Source organism: Chrysemys picta, chromosome 1 (assembly GCF_011386835.1).
Source record: "Chrysemys picta bellii isolate R12L10 chromosome 1, ASM1138683v2, whole genome shotgun sequence".
Taxonomy (NCBI): Eukaryota; Metazoa; Chordata; order Testudines; family Emydidae; genus Chrysemys; species Chrysemys picta.
Window position 1 is genome coordinate 304454484 of NC_088791.1, and position 20512 is coordinate 304474995.

Here is a 20512-nt window from a genome sequence, read left to right on the forward strand (position 1 = left end):
GCTGATGATTTACCATGTGCCCCTTCCCTGTCCTGCTGCTGAAACTTGAGCCCATGTTGGGCCTACCCTGTCACCCTGTGCAGATCCCTCACACCTAGCTGCCTGAAGCTGCTGTTGTAATTGCAAATTAGCTTGCAGCAGCTGTGTAATACCGTCAGTGCCCCCCACTGAAGGTGACACCCCTAGGTGGGTCTGCCCAGGCTTCTCAAACTTCCACTCCTGGGCCCAGAGTATTTAATACCCCAATGGGCTAACTCTTGTTCCCCTTAGTTGAACTCGCTGAGTGACTGGTTGAACACGGTCCCTGGACCTGGCTGTGGCCCCTGCAACTGCCACCCTTTGCCAGGCTGGAAGGCCGGATATCACCTCTGCCCAGGACCGGCTCTACCATTTTTGCCGCCCCAAGCAACAACAACAACAAAAAAGCCACCCGAACTGCCGAAGCGGACTGTGCCGCCCCAAGAATGGACGAAATGCCACCCCTTAGCATGTGCTGCCCTGCCCCAGGCACATGCTTCCTCCGCTGATGCCTGGAGCCAGCCCTGCCTCTGCCACCCATTTCCCCAATCTCTGTGTGGTTTAGATTACACTCACCCCCAGGATCAGCATTACCACCATCCCTTGTGTTAGGAGGAAGAAAACATCCTGTTTTTAGGTGACCTTGTGCCCTTTGAAGTGTTGTAATGCTGTGGAGAAAACCTCAGAAACACCGTCACTGACCATTTGACCACCCCATTAATGCACACAGCCTGCTCACCTGAGTGCGTGGACACTTTCCTATGATCATTTGCCTCCCTTAGTCCATGAGGCTGCCCTGGGTTATGCCTTTGGTTATTAAACACACCACCCTGGGCAGTAGCAGTCCACGTACTTGTGAGCTTCCTTGCCTCTGCTGCAGTATTGTCTGTCTTGGGTTTCCTTCCAGTCCATGGGCTCCCTTGGGGCTGCCCTGCCTGTGCCTGTCCCCTTTCCAGCAAAGGTATAGGCACGTGAGCAGCAAGCAGCACACAGCCATGAAACAGTAAACCCCCCCCCCCCTTGCTCTGTCCCCATTCTCCACCCCTCCCAACGGTAATTGTCCCTTGCCTTGCTCCCTCCCCCTCCCAGGAGATGCCCAGCTTGCTCCAAGTGAAATAGAGACTGGCCCCACCCAGGTTTCATACCTTTATGCACATTCCTGGGGGGAAGGAGGGGGGTGAGTCATTGCGGCAAAGCACCTTTTGCAGCAGTTTCTGTCCTTTCTCTCTTCCCCTCCTCCCCCCTCCAACCAACCACAAAGCAGAGCTGCCTTCTTTGGGTAAGCCCAGACAACTTTTGCCCCACCTTTAGTTGTGGTGCAGTCATTCTTACTGAAGCAGATAACTTATATGGCACAAAGTCTATGAAAATATCTAGAGCAAAGTTTGACAAAAACAAACAACTGGGATCTGGGGCAAAAATCTGTCTGGGGGATTGGTCCTGCTTTGAGCAGGGGGTTGGACTAGATGACCTCCTGAGGTCCCTTCCAACTCTGCTATTCTATGATAAAAGATAAAAGATAGTCTGGCTTCAAATACAGGGCTGAAAACTCTTAGCTCATGTATGAGATAACTTTGTGGTGCTTGGTGTACTATAAATATCAATGCTTCTGTGATGGAGATTTGTACCAGCTTTGTTTCAGTTTTTGAAGAATGACAGGCTGAGGAGGAACACAGTAACAGGGAAAGAGTTACCCACACAAACGTACGAGTTTTTTTTATGCCCCTTAGTAGTTGGGATGCATGTGCTCATAACAAAGACAAGTGTGCATCATGACCTGAAATACATGGGTTCAGAACAAAAGATAAAGGGGTATGCCATGATACCATAAACAAACAAGGTAGAAAGTTGATTAATTAAATCCAATTTCAAATGACATATACGGTACCTTTTACTGGTAAACAAATAGGGGATGAAAGGATGGCTTTAGAGGAGTAATGTCGGGAAGCACACTTTCTACATAACATGACTGTAACATAGCTGACTGGAACTGTCCTCAGAGATTGGTATCATATAGAACCTTTTTCCTGTATCACATTAATAAACCTGACTGAGACTGGTTCTTTGATCTCTTGAATATATTCATAACAAAATAACATACTAAAGTGTGGTCAAGAAATTGACTAACAACAGATTTTGCTGAAGTGTCATTATAAGAATTTTATTTTATGAATATTCTTTATATTTAAATCACCAAAACATGCAGTTCTGTATAGGAATTATTCAACTCATTTGTCACACCTAGAAGTGAAGCCATATAAAAATCCATGATGTGTGAGAATGGGGCCCTTCTATAGTTTTTCACACTGAGCATCCTCTGCCTTTATCAAAAATTGATCATGAATTTCCCTAATACTTTCATACAAGTGCACTTTATAGATTTAATCATAATATCTGGAAATATCTTCATTATGGCCAGAAATTTCTTCCATGAAACCAACCAAACCTACCTTCCATCATAAACCAGCAAACAAAAAGAACCAAGGCTACACTTGAAATTCAGGGCCACAATGAAGACATTCAGGATGTATGTAAAATGCATTCTCTACGCTGTCTGATTTTTTTTTTCTCAAGGCCAATAAAACTTAGGTAATAAAACTCGACATTCATCTCAACAGAAGTCTGGATATTTCAGATTTTCATATTGGGTAATATTGCTATTTCTCACAACCACTTTAGGCTGTGCTTTTTCCCCCTTTGAATAACAAGTGCTTCTTAAGTTAACTAATAATTTCATATATAAAGATATGAGCTATTTTTGTTACTGTGGTCCAATAGTTTCCATCAAACTGAACAATACTACAGTAATTCACTTTGCAATTACTATGTTTACTAATTTAATCATTTTATTTTAATAGTTGCATTTGAAAAAACAACATTTTATTACACTCTATAGTGTTGACTAATATATGATTAGCATACATATATATTATGCCGATAAAACTACCGACATATATATTCCAAGCATTTAAGTAAACATGTTGTTATGCATTAGTATAGCAGTTATAAAGCCCAAATTGGCCTGTACCTTTGTTGTAATCCTGTATACTTATGCTAAGTATCCCATAACACCTTGCATTAGCTGAAGTAAGCCTTGGCTTGAGTAGATAGGAAAACTCTCAGGATATTATCAGAATGCAGTCTAAAATGTACAATGTATTAGTTTAAATAGAAGTTAACTAGACATTGACTGCTTTTATTCTGTTTAACATTAAAAATTCTTAATTGTATAATTTTTCTTCTACATTATCTTGGCTTGGGAGAGTTTGTGGGTCAGCTGTACCACTCTCAAGAGTGGATGTAAACAACTCTGATGAGCCCTTATCATGCTGAACTGCTACTCTGAAGCTGTATCAATTTTTAGAGTGTTCTTGGGAGATGGGATGAAGTGTCCCAGAGTTTATATCAAAAGCTTTTAAGGTGTATCGGGGCAGTTGTTTTTACTATAATATGTTCCGCTTATTAGCATCCCCTTGGTTTCCAGCAAAAAGTTGCTATTATCCGACAGTTGCCCAATAAGTGCAAGACAGGCTTGCAGGGCTGCAGCCAGGGAAGGAAGCACTGGGACTTGCCTTCGTGGGCTGCCTGTGGGTGGGACAGCAGGGAGGAAGAGGCTGCAGCTCGGATGACAGAGCCTGCCACAAGAAGGGGATACTGTGGGCAGGCAGCAGCAGTGCCCCTGGGGGTCTACAGAGCTGCACTGTGACTCTACCTGAGGGCTGGGAGGGAAGGTTGTGGGTAGGACAACAACGACGAGAAATACTGTGCAGCTCTGCAGACTCCCAGCAACCCCATGCCTTGTGGAAAGCCTTGGCACCTAAGCTATATCCTTTCCCCATTGCTGCACTGCCCAGAGCTTCCCCTCCCAGCCCACAATGCCAAGATTCTGTCCGAGGCTTCCTCACTGGACAGGATGTAGGTACTCGAGGGCCTTATCTCCTGTGCAGTCCCAGGGCACAGGCAGGTTTGCAGGGCTGCAGCCAGGGAAAGCACGTCCCACCGCTTCCTTTCCTGGCTGCAAACCTGCCTGCAGCCGGGGCCTTTCTTCCTCCAAAACTTCCCATAAGCTGCATGCCATTGCCAATATCTGTATGCCATTAACACTAAAGTCAATGAGATGGGATTAGTTCACAACAAAATGCTGGTATTAACTGGAAGTTGTGAATATCAGACTTGCTCTGAAGTGGCATCTACTGTCTTGTACTGCAGAGGTGTCTAGTGGCCTCAGTCAGGGATTAGGCCTCATTGTGCTAGGTCCTGGCAACGGGAGAGGAAGAGAACAAACTACTATTTATAGGCATCACCGAAGAGTGAGTTTTAAGGAAGGATTCAAAGGATGACAATGTAGTAGTTTTACACATTTTTACAGGGAGATCCTGTCATGCACAAAGGTACTTAAGAGAAAATTGGACTACCAACGAAGGTTTGGATCATTACCAGAATAGAGGTGAAAGCTATTGACACCATAAGAGTGGATAGAGTCAGGGACAAGATCTGAAGGACCTTGAAAATAAGAAAAGTCCAGTATATTAGAGAAGGGTGAACCAGTGGTGGAATGCAGAGAGGGGGTGATTGTCACAGTGATGAGCTAGAGAGATTTTCTTAACAGCATTGTTTTGAATTGACTTGAGGGGAGCATGATTGCATCTGTCAGTGCCAGAAAGGAAGAGGTTGTAATAGACAGGACACAAGTAGAACACCTACCATTTCAAAAAATGAATTAAGAATAATATCTAAAAAGAATAAATAAAACCCAAACCATTGTGATTTGCATGCAAATTGCTAAGTCCAGAAGTCCCAATACATATTTGATGCACCAAAATCATAGTTTTATGGCAGATTCTCTCCTCAACCTCTCATACAGGCTTTGATACTGTGGACCTCTCCCTCTTCTCTTTTCTTTCTTTCCTTTTATTTCGCTAGGTTTCTGCTACTCTGTACTATGTTTGTTCTTTTCCTACTTTGACCACCTCACTCCCAGCACACTTTGGTAATTCTTCTTCCTCCTCCTTCCCCTCTTATTTGTTTCTTCTTTTTCTTGCCGTATCCATTCCTTGGGCAACTCAATCTGCTCCATGGATTTAGCTACCACATTCACCTCTCTCTCTCTCTGTCCCTTCTGTGTAATCCTGTATCTCCAACATCTCCTCCTGATGTCCCGCCAATTTCTCAATCTACAAACTGAGCTCAACTTTACTCCCTTTGACCACAAACAACTCATTTACACTCCTTGACCTAAGATTACCAACACCTTGGTATAGTTCACTCTTACCTAGTCTTCTTCCCACACAAACTCTTGTCAAATCTTATCCCCATCTCCCAAATCCACCACTTCTTCTATGTCCTAACTAGTAAACCTGTTTTATCCCTTATCGATCAACTTAAGGCTCTTCTTCTTTGGTTCTATGCTACAGCCAAAATCATCTTCCGCAATTACCATTCTGACCATATTACCCCTTAGTCCTAATGCCCTTTTACTATCTCTTTACACATCTGTTCCAAAGTCTTTATTCTTACTTTCCATACTATAGAGAACTCTGTCTGATCACAGTTTGAGTTTCTTCTTTCTCTTCTCCCTTTTCACTTTGCCCTCTCTTCCCTTCACTTCCTTTGTTTCCTTTCATTCATGACTGTTTTTTTTTTTTGGCATGCCATTCCCTGTGCTGGGAACACTCTATCATCCCTATATGTGCTCTGTTCTCTAAATCCGTCCTCAAAATTCATTTCTTTTGGCTATCTTGACATCACTGATCTCCTCTTTGGCACTATCTGCCCCCTCTCTAACATATAACTACATTACATATTTTAAAACAAGAGAAAATCATGAAACAAACAAAATAATTATCTTAATCCTTGAAAATAACACTGTCCTGTGAGCAGTTTTTTTCATTCTTTCCCTTGTTTCCTCTTTCTCTTCCTTATGGTCTTATTATTTCTCACTATGTTATTTGTCAGATTTATATGGCAAGACCATCAAGGCAGGTACCTGGCCCTCTTCTTTCTTAGTTAGTGCTAAATAAACAACAACAACAATAATAATAATGATAAGATATTAGCTTAATATAAGAAGTGAGTACTACTTTGTGTATTGTACATTCAGTCAATAAGAGGAAGTTACTCACCTTGTGAAGTAATGATGGTCCTTCGAGATGCGTGTCACTATGGGTGCTCCACTGTAGGCGTATCTGCGTCCCTGTGCCTCTAATTGGAAATTTTTGGTAGCAGTATCCATTGAGCGGCACATGTGCTCTCCCTCCCTCGTGGTCTGTCTAGAGGCTATCAAGCGCTGCATGGTTGAACTCCCCTCAGTTTCTTCTCTATTGCAGAGCCCTTATGGAGAACTCTGAAGTAGAGGGGAGGAGGGCGGGTACACACATCTCAATGAACAATCGTTACTGCACAAGGTGAGTAACTTCCTCTTCTTCTTCGAGTAGTGTCTCTATGGGTGCTCCTCTGTAGATGACTCCCGAGCTGTACCCACCACTGGAGGCTGGGACTTCGGAGTGGAGTCTGTTACTACAGAGAGTACTGTGGTGTCAAAGATGGCATCAGATTCTGAATTTCCAGTGATCGCATAATGTTCTGCGAGAGTGTGGGTGGAGGCCCAAGTTGCTGCTCTGCAGATTTCCAAAATAGGGACATCTTTAAGGAATGTGGCCAAGGTAGAAATTGACCTCATGGAGTGCATACAGACTCTGGGCGGAGGGAGCAGGTTGCACCCTTGATAACAATGATTAATGCAACCAGAGACGTATTTGGATAGTGTTGAGCCAATACTGTGCAGCGTTTGAATCTTTCCACAAATGAAAGGAAGAGTTTATGGGACTTCCTGAAGTCCTGTCCAAGTAGAATGCTAGTGTTCTTCTAACATCTAGCATATGCAGAATCACCTCCCTGATGTCACAATGAGGTTTTGGGGGAAAAACAGGAAGATGGATCTGTTGATTTATATGGGAAGCAGAGGCAACTTTAAGGAGAAACTTGGGATGCGGCCTCAGAGTTACTTTGTCTTTTAAAAAGACTGTGCATGGTGGGTGTGCCATCAGGGTTGGTATTTCTCCTATGCGGCTAGCTGAGGTGATGGCAATTAGAAATGCTGTATTCATGGACAGGTGTAAGAGAGAGCAAGTTGCAATGGACTCAAAGGGAGGTCTAGTCAAAGCCCTGAGAACTAGGTTAAGATCCCAGGCTGGAGTGGATGGTCTCATATGTGGGGGAGAGATTTCCAATGCCCTTAAGGAATCTATGCATCAGTGGGTGAGCAAACACAGAGTATCCATCTACCTGGTGGTGGAAAGCCATTTTCGCTGCAAGATGTACCTTAAGGAGATGAGTGAGAGTTTTGATCTCTTGAGTCTAAAATGTAGTGTAAAATCAGAAGGAGAGAAGATGAAGTTGGGTTTATGTGCTTAGGATGACAACAGACTTGGAATTGTTTCCATATTGTAGGTAAGTACATTGAGTGGTCAATTTTCACCTCATCAGAGCATTCTGCCTCTAAGCCTTGGAACCAAGGAGCCAAGCTGGAGGTGGACTCGCAGGTTGGGGTGAAGCATCATCCCATTGTTTTGAGAGGAATGGGCCGAAGAGGAACTGGAGGATATATTGCCTTCTGTGTCAGGTAAGGGAACCAGACTTGTCTTGGCCAAGAGGGGCAATCAGAATAACTCTCGCTTTGTCTCATTGAATTTTCAACACATAGAAGAGGAAACTGGGGAAAGGCATATAAGAGGTCCCCGTGATGGTAGGATGAGGGCATCTCCCAATGAATGTTTCCCCAAGCCGGCCCTGGAGCAGTAATGAGGACATTTCTTGTTAAAGTAAGTAGTGAAGAGATCTGTAAGTCAGGGCTCCCCAAGGGGTGAATATATCTTGAAGCACTTCTGAGTTCAGTTCCCATCCCATGGTCATGAGAAAAATTCCAAGTGAGACTGTCAGCAGTCACTTTCTGTATCCCTGGCAAATAGACCACTGAGATGAGCACACTGTGATGGTTGCACCAATTCCAAAATTTGAGTGCTTCCGTGCAGAGGGAGGGAGGGAGATCTGGTACCCCATTGCCAATTTATGCAAAACATACAGATTATATTGTCCATCATGACCTTTGTGTGGGTGTTCTTGATGAAAGGCAGAAAGGTGCACAGGTGCTCCTGACAGCCCTTAGCTCCAAAAGCTTGATATGGAGGGTCACTTCTGTGGAAGGCCACTTGCCCTGAACCTTGTGGTTGTGTAGGTAAGCTCCCCAGCCTATTAGGGAGGCATCCGTCTGTGAATCTGTTTAGTGGGAGGAATGTTATCGCTTGTACTTCATCAAGGTTGATGCTGATAAACTCCAGTCACTGTACTGGGGTTAGTGCACCGCTACAATGGAGAGAACCCTGGAGAATATCCTGGCTGGAGCAGTCTGTACTGATAATGGTCCTGTCCAAAGGTTAACTGTAGGAATCTACTGTGCGATGGTTGTATCGCGATATGGAAGTAGACATCTTGTAGGTTGAGGGCTGGAAATCACTCTCCTTGCTCTAGAGCTGGTATAATGGCTGCTAGAATGACCCTCTTGAATATCTGTGCCTACACGGATTTGATTAATGCCCTTAGATCTAGAATGGGCCTCCAACCTTCCTTCGCCTCGGGGATCAGGAAATAATGGGAGTAAAACTCCTTGCTCCTGAGTTGCACCAGGTTCTATGGCCCATAGGCATAACAAATGATCTATTTCCTGATGAAGTAAGTTATCATGAGAATGGTCCCTGAAGAGGGCTGGGGAAGGAGGATTGGGATGGGGGAGGGACATGAATTGAATGCCGTAACCCTTCAAAATAATCTCTAGGACTCATCTATCACAGGTGATATTCTCCCAACTGCTGTGAAAGAGGGCCAGGTGACTTCTGAAGGGGTGTGACAGTTGTGTAGATGGCAGCTGTGTTGCAAGGTATAATTGTTCAGGCCCTCAACCAACCCGTCAAAAGAGCTTATAAGAGGTGGTCAGAGGTTGCAGATTGGGGTGCTGACTGCTTCTGCTTTTGAGCCCTGATCCTCTTACGCTGCAGCTCGTAACAGCGCTGAGATGGTGGGTATTGAGGAGGTTGTGACCTGTGCTATGGCTGAGAGGTATATCTACTCTTCTGTCCTGCAGTGTAGATTCCTAGGGAGTGTAATGTGGCCTGTGAATCCTTCAGGATGTGGACAGAAGAATCTGTCTTCTCGGAGAAGAGGTTGGGCCCTTCAAACTGGAGATCTTCTGCAGCTCTTTGGGCAACCCAGAAATGTATAGCCAAGAAGCCTGCCTCATTACCACTGTCATGGAGACTGGGCAGGCCGCTGTATCAACTATGTCCATTGCTTTCTCTAGCACCAGCCTGGGTATTAACTAACCCTCTGTGAAAATGGCCTGAAACTGCTCCTTTTGTGTCTCCGGTAAATGTTCCAGAAACACACTGAGTTTCCCATAATTAATAAACTCATATTTGGCTATGACAGCTTGGCAATTTGCAACTCTGAATTGTAATGTCGCAGACAAATATGTTGTCCTCCCAATCCTGATCACATGGGGTTGACTTGGCATAATGTTGCTTGCCTCATGCCTTAACCACATCCACTATGATGGAGTTGCGTTGCAGATGTTGAAACAGGAAGTCTGCTTTTTTGGGAGGGATGTAGTATTGTTTTTTCATCTCTCTTGCTCATAGACTCATAGACTTTAAAGTCAGAAGGGACCATTATGATCTTCTAGTCTGACCTCCTGCACAACACAAGCCACAGAATCTCACTCACCCACTCCTGTAACAAACCCCTGACCTATGTCTGAGCAACTGAAAGGTTTCAGAGTAACAGCCGTGTTACTCTGTATCCGCAAAAAGAAGAACAGGAGTACTTGTGGCACCTTAGAGACTAACAAATTTATTAGAGCATAAGCTTTCCACGAAAGCTTTCGTGGAAAGCTTATGCTCTAATAAATTTGTTAGTCTCTAAGGTGCCACAAGTACTCCTGTTCTTCTTTTTGAGCTACTGAAGTCCTCAACTTGTGGTTTAAAGATTTCAAGGTGCAGAGAATCCTCCAGCAAGTGGCCCGTGCCCCCTGCTGCAGAGAAAGGCGAAAACCCCCCAGACCCTCTGCCAATCTGCCCTGGAGGAAAATTCCTTCCCGACCCCAAATATGGCGATCAGCTAAACCCTGAGCATGTGCGCAAGACTCACCAGCCAGACAGCCAGGAAAGAAGGTTGCTGGTTGATGCGATGGAGGCTGGTGTCTGCCATATGACTCCGGCAGGATCTAGAAACGCCTCATTAATTGGGAGGGAAATTCTGGATAAGACGGTGGTGTGCAGAATATCCACCAGCTTGTGATATGTATTTGCCACCTCCTGTAAGGGAACCTGCAGCTCATCTGCCACCCTCTTGATAAGATCTAGAAAGTTCTTAAAATCATCACTTAGTGATAAGGGCAAGGCATTACAGCCTCATCTGGTGGAGATGAGGAGAAGGTTGCTGGAGGGGTAGCTTCCTCTTTGAGCCCTTCGTCATGTTCTGAAAAGCTTTCTTCTCCCCAGGCTCAGCAGCTCTGGACAGCCAGGCTGTAGGATACCATCTGGTGGATTCTTTCTGAAAGCCACTGGATGGCCGTGACTTGTGGGATGTGTACGTTGCCCAAGGATTGCAATATGGCCATTGGGTGGGGGGAGGGGAGAGCAAGAGCGGTGGGGTTACGCCAGACGGCCTGTATCATAATAATGGGTCGGCTCAATGGAATTGAGGAGGACCCTTGTATTGTGATGGTGGGCCACGATGAGGAGCCAGGGAAATGATCTCCTGGCTGCTATCAGACTCGGCACTAGGTAACGGCAGCGCCGACTTGGATATTGGTGGTACATGGCCCGGTGCGGAGAGTGATTCTGGGTGCCAGGATGTTCTCAGTACCGAGGCCCCGGTACTGAATAATGGGAATTGCGATTCTTCCCCAACCATCAGGTCTCCAGGGTACTGGAGCTCATGCGGTACCGTGGCTAACTCTGTACCGCAGAGGAGTGTCTGTGGTACGTTGTCAGTACCGATGGTTGAGAAGGCGCAGAGTATTCCCTAGATGGGAGTTTTGTCACAACCGGTACCGAAAGTTCTCTCTGTGCCACACATTTAAAGATGGCATGGTAACTGTCCTTGTGGGATGGTACGGCTGCCTCAGAGCCTGAGCCCCTGGCTTCTCCAGGCGCCGCGGCAGAGCTTATAATGGAGGCCCCCTTCTGGGTACCGTGCTTCAGAGCTGCCGGTGTCGTCAGTACCAAGGTGGCCGCACTGGGGAACCCCTCTGGCTGGCCAACGACTCAGAGCCCTTTTTTTCTAGACTTTACAGGGGGAGACTGTTGGGTTTTTTTCCACGACTCTACCCCCTTTGAAGTTAAAGGCTCCGGGGATGATCCGGGGTCAGCACCGGAGTCCCCTGGAGACTGAAGTGCCTTCTCCATAAGGAGGAGTTTTAATTCCAGCTCCCAGGTTCTGCAAGACTGCATCTTTAGCTGGTGGCAGGGGAAGCATTTCTGAGGGATATGGGAGTCTCCCAGACACCAGTCACAGTGGGAGTGCCTGGCTGTTATGGGAATTGACTCCTTGCAGGAGAGACATCTCTTGGAGCCCAGAGAGTTGGGCATGCCCCTGGGGGGCATGGGGCTATCACCCTCTAGCAATGAGGAATGCAAAAGAAAGGTCTTCTTTCCTACTCTTCTTCTTTTCCTCTTTTTTTGTTAACTGAAAAAACTTAAAGAATCTTCTAAATGCCCTCTCCCACCCCAGGGAGGGGGGAATCCCCCCAGACAGGGCAGGAAATTTAAACAAAAGTTCTTTTTTTCTCCTTTAATCCCAACCGAATAAAAAGGAAACACTAACTTTTAAGGAGAACAAAAGAAACAAAAACAAATACTACTTATGCTAATGATGCAGATAAGGAAGGGACAACTGCTTGCTCTGTTTGAGGCCAAAGGTGGTTGAAAAGGAACTAAGAGGGGGCTCGCCTGTGCAGTGCTAGATAGCTTGTAGGCAGACCATGAGGGAGGGAGAATGCATGTGTGGGCTTAATGGACACTGCTACCAAAAATCTCTGGTTAGAGGCGCAGATACACCTACAATGGAGCACTGTAGCGGGGTAGTCACCCGCTCCTGTCCTGAGGGGTTTAAAGACAGCCCTGGGAGAGGGCTGTTGCAGGGGAAAGCAGCTACTAGACTGATTGGGGAAGCAGCCGCAGCTGGGCCACGCCCCAATCAGGCCTTAGCTGGCCCTATATAAGAGGCTCGGAGCCAGAAGCTCCTCAGTCTCTCTCTAGCTGTAGAGGGAGACGGACCTGGCTGCAGGGACCTGAGCAGAGTACCTAAGTAGAGCAGGGCTGGGGAAAGGCAGAGGAGCTGGGAGGCTCCAGCCTGGAAAGCCCCAGGCTGCGGCCTAGCAGAAGGCCAACGGGTACTGGGGGTTGCAGAGGGCAGGCCAGGGGTAAGCAAAGGCAGGAGGTCCAAACCCAACCTTGCTGGTGATGAATAGGCTGATACTGCAATCTGCCCCAGGGCCCTAGGCGATGACTGGCAGTAGCCTTATACTGAGGCAAGGTGGAGATAGTGGGTGGGGGTTACCCGGGGAGGGAAGACCCTGAGAGAAAGAGGTTACTGCCAAGGGGGCAGCACCCCAGATAACGGGTCACCGGGTCACTGGGAGGGACACGGGGGCCAAGCGGCAGCGGGACACTGGCCTGCAGAGGGCGCTCCGGAGGCTGGATGAGCTAATTCCCAGAGACGACCAGCCAGAGGCGCTGTAGGGGTGAATCCCACTCGCCTACAAGCACCCATAGGGACACTACTCGAAGAAGAAGCAGTCTTCAGATTAAGAACTTTCAAACAAACAAAAGGAGCTCTTTTCTTGAATACAGGCCAAAATTAGTAGGCAAACATGTTTTTAAAACACTGGAGGAAGACAGTGTACAGGAACCATATGTGAATCACAAAATATATTCACAGTACATGAATAATTTAGCAACATTTAAGAAGAATATAGCGATCATCAAATATAGCAGTTTAATAGCCAACAAGTTCTTTCCCTGGGGTTTGGGAGAACTATACCCTGAATTTGTAGTGAGATGAACTCTTTAATCTAATATATATTAGGATTTTAATTTAAGATATATTAAAGAGGTTATTTGGTAAAATAACACTCAAGACTGGCCTCAGGTAAATTGCTTTACCCTAAGCAAAGATAGATTTTGGTACCTTCCCTACTAATTGCTCCCTGTCTTCCTTTTCCCACCAGCTCACTCAGAAACGTACGAGGTCCTCTGTCTTCATTTCCTTCTCAGAACAATATCTCAGCTTCTGATCAGTCACGTGTAAGAAGTACTCTTAAAGTTCTTGAACACACTCCAGAATGCTAAAGATTCTTGGGCATATTAGAGGCGGACACTCATTGCTCATGACTAAGCAGAAACCGGGATAACACCTTTTAGAAGGGAGTTGGTGGAATAGACCACCACCAGAAAAAAGTATGTTGGAGCTGGCCCAACTGCAATGGCCAGTGCAGCCTGAGCACTATTCTAGTGTTTCTTCCCCAGACATATTGCCTTATGTACCTGACTACTTAGCCTATGCCTAAGGCTACTCTTGATTATAATGATAAATGAAATATGAAAAATGTTCAGGAAACCCTGTCATCACAAGCAAATGATAAAAATATAAAATAAAAATACTTCACATAAATGTATTAGTTACTCCCATCTTAACTCCCTCCAGCACAAAAATGATAATATTTAGAAAAAGTAGAAGTACAAGGAGAAAGAGAATCATATTTCAGTGATTGTATATTTTTAAAAAGTATGATAGTGGTCATCTTGAAAAAAGTATAGCTTTTAGGTTTTTTTCCTCTGTGGACTGAGATTGTGTGACAAGAGTGTATATTAAAAGTTCTACAATCAATTAATAATTTACTGCTAAAATGGCACAAGGAAGTGGGTGTTTGTTTTTAAAAAGAACAGTATTTGTGCGTTGGTTGTTTATGACTGAGTGTGGGTAACTGCATTGATTAAAACAGTACATAGAGCAGACAAGCCAGTGCAAGTTTCTCAGGCAGCTCTGCCAATGCACCTCAGTCTCAACATGCAACAATCCACTCTCATTTGAACAGAGGCTGCCAAACAGGCAAAGTCATGTGATGGTTTGGAGATCATATAAAATTGACTACACAGCTTATGAACATTGGTTGATCACATCCGATGTCCTGATTATGACAAAAAGGTCAATGCAGCATCCAAAGTTTCAGATTAAGGTGTAACTTCCCCAGATTGCATCAAGTCAACTGTGCTGTACTGTATACAGAGTGAAGGCAGGGATGGGATATATTTCCTGACCCCTTCAGAAAATTATCTCAAGTCACAGAATTTGATTACTTTCATTTACATAACTACACATTATACTCATAAAATTATCCATCCCTTTAAAAAAATCCAGTTAAAGTTTCTCTCATTTAGAAGGGCATTTAATCTCACAGGCTAATTATGTGCTATGTCAAATAGCATTTATTTGTTCTAAATTTGCCAGCTATTAATTTCATTGAGTAATTCATTAGCCAGAGAAAAAGGAAGGCCAGTGTTGTTGTTTTTTTACTATCGCCTTTGTAATTTGGAACACAATTCTTCTCCTTTCTAAACTAGAAAAATCCCAGTTTTAAAGCTACCATATTTTAATCTTGCCATATCTCTTTTTCTGCTGCCCTTCAACATTTTACTTTTACTGAAAGTAGCATACCATTATCCAATGGAATTTCACTGTTCCCTTTTCTATCCAGTGAGCATTCTATTTGCTTTATTAACTGCTAATGAATATTGGATACAGAGCTTCATTGAGTGATCCTCAATGATACCTAAATCTTTTTCCTTAGGGGATCTAGCAAGTTCATGGCCCATAAGTAAATATAATAGAAAGTTTAGAGTATTTTTGCCAAAGTGCATTTCATTGCATTTATCCAATTTGAACTTCATTTGCTGTTGTGCTGCCCAATCTCCCACAGCATTTATGCCTATCTGGAATTTTGCACACTTCTTCACATTTTTTATTAATCAAAACCCTTTAGTGTCATCTGCAAATTTCAACAAACTTTTATCCAATTCTCCAGTCAAATCATTAATTGACACTACTTCCAAAGCTGAAACCTGGAGAAACAGGCATTAGAGGAAAGATAACAAATATTTTCACTCGTAACCTAAGCAGGGATGAGTCCTATAACCACAGATCTGAACACCCTATCATTGCCAATATAGGAAATGCACATCCTAGTCAGCAGGGTTGGATTTTGATGGTGGCAGGAGCAATAAAGGCACTCCTTTGGCTTAGGGAGGTCTTTGGGTCAGGTCCTCATCCTGTTCCCCTCCTCCCCTCACTCTGCTGCTTGGATTTGGGTGGTGCCTGGTATTTGTGTTGGGTGGCGAGGGAGGAGGATACATATCGCAGTTGTGTCTGGGATGGGGCAAACTTTGGGCCATGGTCCCTGACTGATTTGTTCCCACCACCCCATTTTGGACCATTTAGGGAGCTTCCTGGATTTGAGCTGCCAGCTTCTGATGCCCTTAAGTTGCTCCACTCTTTCCTTCCTTCAGATAGATTCACTGGATCTCCTGGGATGTCAAGGGCTCAACTAATCACTTTTTTCAGGCCTTCAAGAGTTTTTCCCACAAGGCAGAACTGGCAAAATGTTTTGTGGGTGTTTTCAACTTCCTGACACAAAAGAGGCCTCACTGATTCAATTAGAGTACTGATTAATGCAAATTGTGGCTAGTTTCTAGTGAAGATTGCAGGGTAGCAAGGTCATTTTGGGAACCTTCCAATTGTGGAATAACCAATCATTGTTCTGGGGCATTGGCATGGAATGGCGGATATATGCAGTCTTCAATGTTTGTGCATCTTGAAGCACCTCTTAACTCAAGTCTCCAATTTCCTTCAAGGAAAGAGGGGAGGAGTCTGGTTTTCCATGTCAGGTCCCATTGGCTGGCTGTGACACAGGGGTGGCAGCAGGGCCGGCTCCAGGCACCAGCTGAGCAAGCTGGTGTTTGGGGTGGCAGATTGTTGGAGGCGGCATTCCGCCCAATCCTAGGGTGGCACGGCCGCGTCTCCTTTTTTTTTTTTTTGTTCTTGTTCCACTCCGGCCGCCCTGTAGGGGGCGGCGGTGCGGAGAACCAGAGCGCCCTGCAGGGCAGCCCTCTTCCTTCCCTCCTGCCAACCGGAGCGGAGCCCTCACGGCAGGCGGCAGGAGGCGGCGCAGCGGGAAGGGCTGCGTGGCAGCGCCCCTGCTGTAGCCCTGGCCACCCCCTTCTCTCTCTCTCCCACCCGCTCCCTCCCTCCCCCTCCCCCCAAGCCAGTCCCCCTGCACCTGCGCTCCGGCTGGGGCGGCCAAAAAGCCAGAGCCGGCCCTGGGTGGCAGCGTCTCATTTCTGATACATCCTACACAATCTGTTTTTGTTGGGATGGAGTGCTGTTTTAACTCAAGTTCAGTAATTCTATAACAGGGATCGGCAACCTTTGGCACCCTGTTCTATAATAATTTAATTTTATAGTAAATCAATGAAGTTGAAGCCTTTAATCCATATTTTTATGTCTATGCCTCATTGCTCTAGTGTTCAGGCTGGATCCAGTTTGGACCCATTACTTGATCCATTTATAAAGATTTATTTAATTTATTTAATGCCAGGTTTTCAGAAATGAAAGAACATTTCAGTACCCTAATGTGTTGTGCACATTTCAAAATATCTGAAAATATACACTTGTTTTTGATTAATTTGGAAACATAAATTTTATTTTTCTTTCAATGGGAATAAACCTTCAATTTCAGTGGCCCATAATTTTATGTCTGTTTCAGTATAAAACTTGAGCTCTATAATGACTGCACCACAGTTAAGGTGGGGCAGAGATTGTCTGGGGCTTACCTGGGAAGGACAGCTCTGCTTTGTGGGGGGGGGGGGAGGGGGAGGGAGGAAGGAGGTCAGAAACTGCTGTAGAAAATGTGCTCAGTAGTCAGCTTTGCAGCAATGACTCCCCCCTTTCCCCCCCCAGGAATGTGAGGTCCAAAGGGCATAAAGGTACGAAACCTGGGTTTTGCAAGTCTCTTGGTTCACTTATACGGCCCTCCATGGAGGGCGGCTGTTGCAGTACTGGGTCAAGGACAATACAGCTGCCGGTGCTCCTTGACGATCACACATGGGACAATGGGTTCTTTCTCCCCAGTAGGGCTGCTAGGCAAGAGGCCATTTGGAGATGTCTGGGAACCCGGCTGGGTTGGCGGGGGGGAGGCAGCCAAGCAAATTGCTGGCACCTCCTTGTGGCAGATGTCCAGTGCATGTACTCCATAGGGAAGGCAGCCAGTGACCAGATAAATGGCCTGGTAAAGGACTTAAAAGGAGGTACTGGATAAAGGAACAGAACGGGGGAGGGATTGAGGACTCCTCTAATTGGTACGGGCAGGGAGCCAACCTTCCCCCACCCCATTCTCATAGCCCACCTTAACCCTCTTACGAGGGTGGTGGATGGTAAGGTCCAAGCCGTGGGTCAACTGGGGGACCTGGATGGAAACAAAGGGGGGCTGGCAGAAGCCCTGGAGAATTGATTTGAATAAACATGGATTTGCCTGCACTATACACTTTATCTGCTGGGTAGTCACAGACATCTATATAATAAAGTTGCAGCCTGATTAAAATCCATAACAAGTTTCTCCTGTCCTTGCGGTGTACCCAGACAATTCCCCCACTGGTCTGACAAAGCCTAAGGTGTTTATTGTTGTTGAGTATTTTTGGTTTACTTTATTTTTTAAACTTCATGACATGTTGCAAAGCCCACCAGTACCTAAGTTATTAAACTGAGAGGGTAGCTTGAGTGGGTTAACCATCTTTTACTGTTACATGCATCTGACGAAGCGGGTATTCACCCACAAAAGCTTATGCTCCAATACGTCTGTTAGTCTATAAGGTGCCACAGGACTCTTTGTTGCCTTTTACTGTTTAGGAACTTTTCTTTGAGTTGACTTTTCTTTATTAAGTTAGTTATTTGTCCTAGTTCTCTCCACACTTCAAGTTCTAAGCATGCATCTGATTCTTAGGGCAGGAGGACCCTACCCCCACCCCAGTGGCGAGGGATTAGCAGACAGAGTGCAGATGGAAAATTTTTGAGGCTTTTACATGACTAGACATTCATCGGGAGGATCTGATTGGAATGTATTTATATAACTTGAAATATAGGTACCGGTACATATGTACTAGAGAAAGAAACACAAGTAAACATATTAAATGAAAAGCAGGATCCAAAAAACTACTTACAATACGAACAAGCCAGGACAACGTAGAAGTAGATGTTGAATAATGGGTGTTGTAATGATAAGGTGGAGTCTGATCATCTTCCCAAGTCTCGTAGCGCTCGGCATAGAAAACTGCTCTCTTTGGGTTCAAAGCACCAATGGGCTGCAAAGAGATGAAAAGATGAATAATTATAACAGATGAAGGGTAGTATGCTTTGGATCAGTGTGTCACTTTTATTCTGCATACATTAGCTAAGATTCACTATATATGAAATTCAGCAGCCAAGTGTAGATAACTTATTCCACATTGTGCTAATCCATTTAGATTACTGAGATGGATTTGGAATTTTATTTCAAAGGCTGGATCTACTAAAACTCTCATAACTTTTCTTTTCTTTTCCTTTTATTAATTGACAAATATATGTGATCCACATCTGCAAAGTTTCAAAGACTTTCTTGAAGTCAGAGTTGTTTCCCAATTAATGCAGTAACATTATTCTGGAAATACACTTTTAAATGGCATTTAAAATGCATTAAGACCAAACTAATATTTCTGTTATTGTCATTCACCATAATGATACAGCTAATGAAAAGTGACTTTTGCTCACACGGGATACTTTGTAATGCACATTTCATGATGAAAAGATTTCACGCAGAACTGGTGGGTGGTGTTTGGTGATCCTAAACAGAAATACTTGAAAACATTATAGTCCTGCAAGACAGCAGCTACACTCTGACTGAACAAAACCAGGCTTCACAGAGAGAAACCAACAATCTTCTTACTTAAAAGAAATATGAATACTTTGTGAGTTTTAATTTCTGTCATAATTCTTTGCAAAATATACTTGTTATGGCTGCCTGTCTATATTATGTGGCTACTGTGGGAAAATATAGAAAGGTACTGGAATAAAGAAAATACATTGGGACGGAATATATATCAAACAGTGAGATAATACATGTAAAGTGATCTTAAATATGTATTTTTCAGATAAGATGTTACTAAATTATTTATCTAAAGTATTAACTGTAACAACAAAAGCAATAGTAATCTGCTAAGAACCGTCAAGGATTAAATTTTAGTATTAAAATTAATAAAATGTGGTTTCACGTTCAGAGGAACACACATTACTATACACTAGGATGAATAGTTCCAAAACGTATTGACATTTTTATTTATTAGAATCCCAAAAAACTACTTCATGTACATTACAGTGATACAAATAATTAAGAGTTTTGGTGTTTTTATAATAAACCCCTATTAATCAGCGATTTACAACTTGAACATGAGTTCATGGATTTTGTAATATTTTTCTCAAAATACTAGAAGTTGTTCAACATTATTTTGAACTAATCAGCACATTTCAATATATACTCAATATCCAATATTTTATATCAAAGCTATAACCTCAAACTTATTTTACTTTATTATTACACTTGTATCTTTTATAGAAAATTGGTCTGGCCATTGGAAAAATGAAAAATGTGTGCTCCCAATTTCATTCTGGAGCATATTTTTCATGGTTAGTTTAAAGTCATCTTACATTTGGAAAGAGTAGACTATCAAACCAGTACGAATGCCATCATCATTATGTTATGTATATCCCTAGAAGCTATTACTAGCAGAGTTTTAATTAATTATTTACTGGTTCTGAATTTCCCGGGTCTTTTGAGATGTCTGCGTGTTAATAAGACTGAAGTAGAGCACATTTGTTTCACAATTTACATAGTGTAACTAACTTCAAAGATAGTTAATATTGTTCAATTCTGCGAATAATTATACTTCGAGTCAATGCTGTACCAGCATTTTGGTTTACCCTAAACATTTTGAGTGCTTAATACTTTGCTGTGTCATGGGTATGCTAATAGCTTTCTCATATGTGTAAAATGTCTGAGTAATCCCTAAGGATCAGCCTTATCTGATACAGATTGCACTGCAAGGCCTCACATAACATTCTTGAAAGAGAAGCATGACCCATTCCCTAATCTCTTCCAGGCGTCTTCTCAACTACTGAAAAAAGAATAAAATAAATATTTACATTTTTATTTTACTCATGTGTCATCAGTTATTCAATCTCTTCAGTCTTTTACAGTTTAGCTCTTGTGTCTAAAGAAAATGCTCAGACATTGTTACAGTATATAATTTGCAAAAATCTTTGCTTAAACAATTAATTTCTAGAAAGAGTAACTTACTAA

The 20512-nt window shown here is 43.8% G+C and overlaps 1 protein-coding gene across 12 annotated transcripts in view; it reads right to left on the reverse strand.

Annotated features, from left to right (window-relative positions):
* NBEA (neurobeachin) overlaps positions 1-20512 on the reverse strand; it is an 823962-nt gene that overhangs the window by 101003 nt on the left and 702447 nt on the right. For all 12 annotated transcript variants that reach the window (XM_065581345.1, XM_065581343.1, XM_065581347.1 and 9 more), the window contains one exon: positions 18342-18482. In XM_065581345.1, the coding sequence (XP_065437417.1) occupies positions 18342-18482 (141 nt within the window). The remainder of the gene's footprint in view (positions 1-18341; positions 18483-20512) is intronic.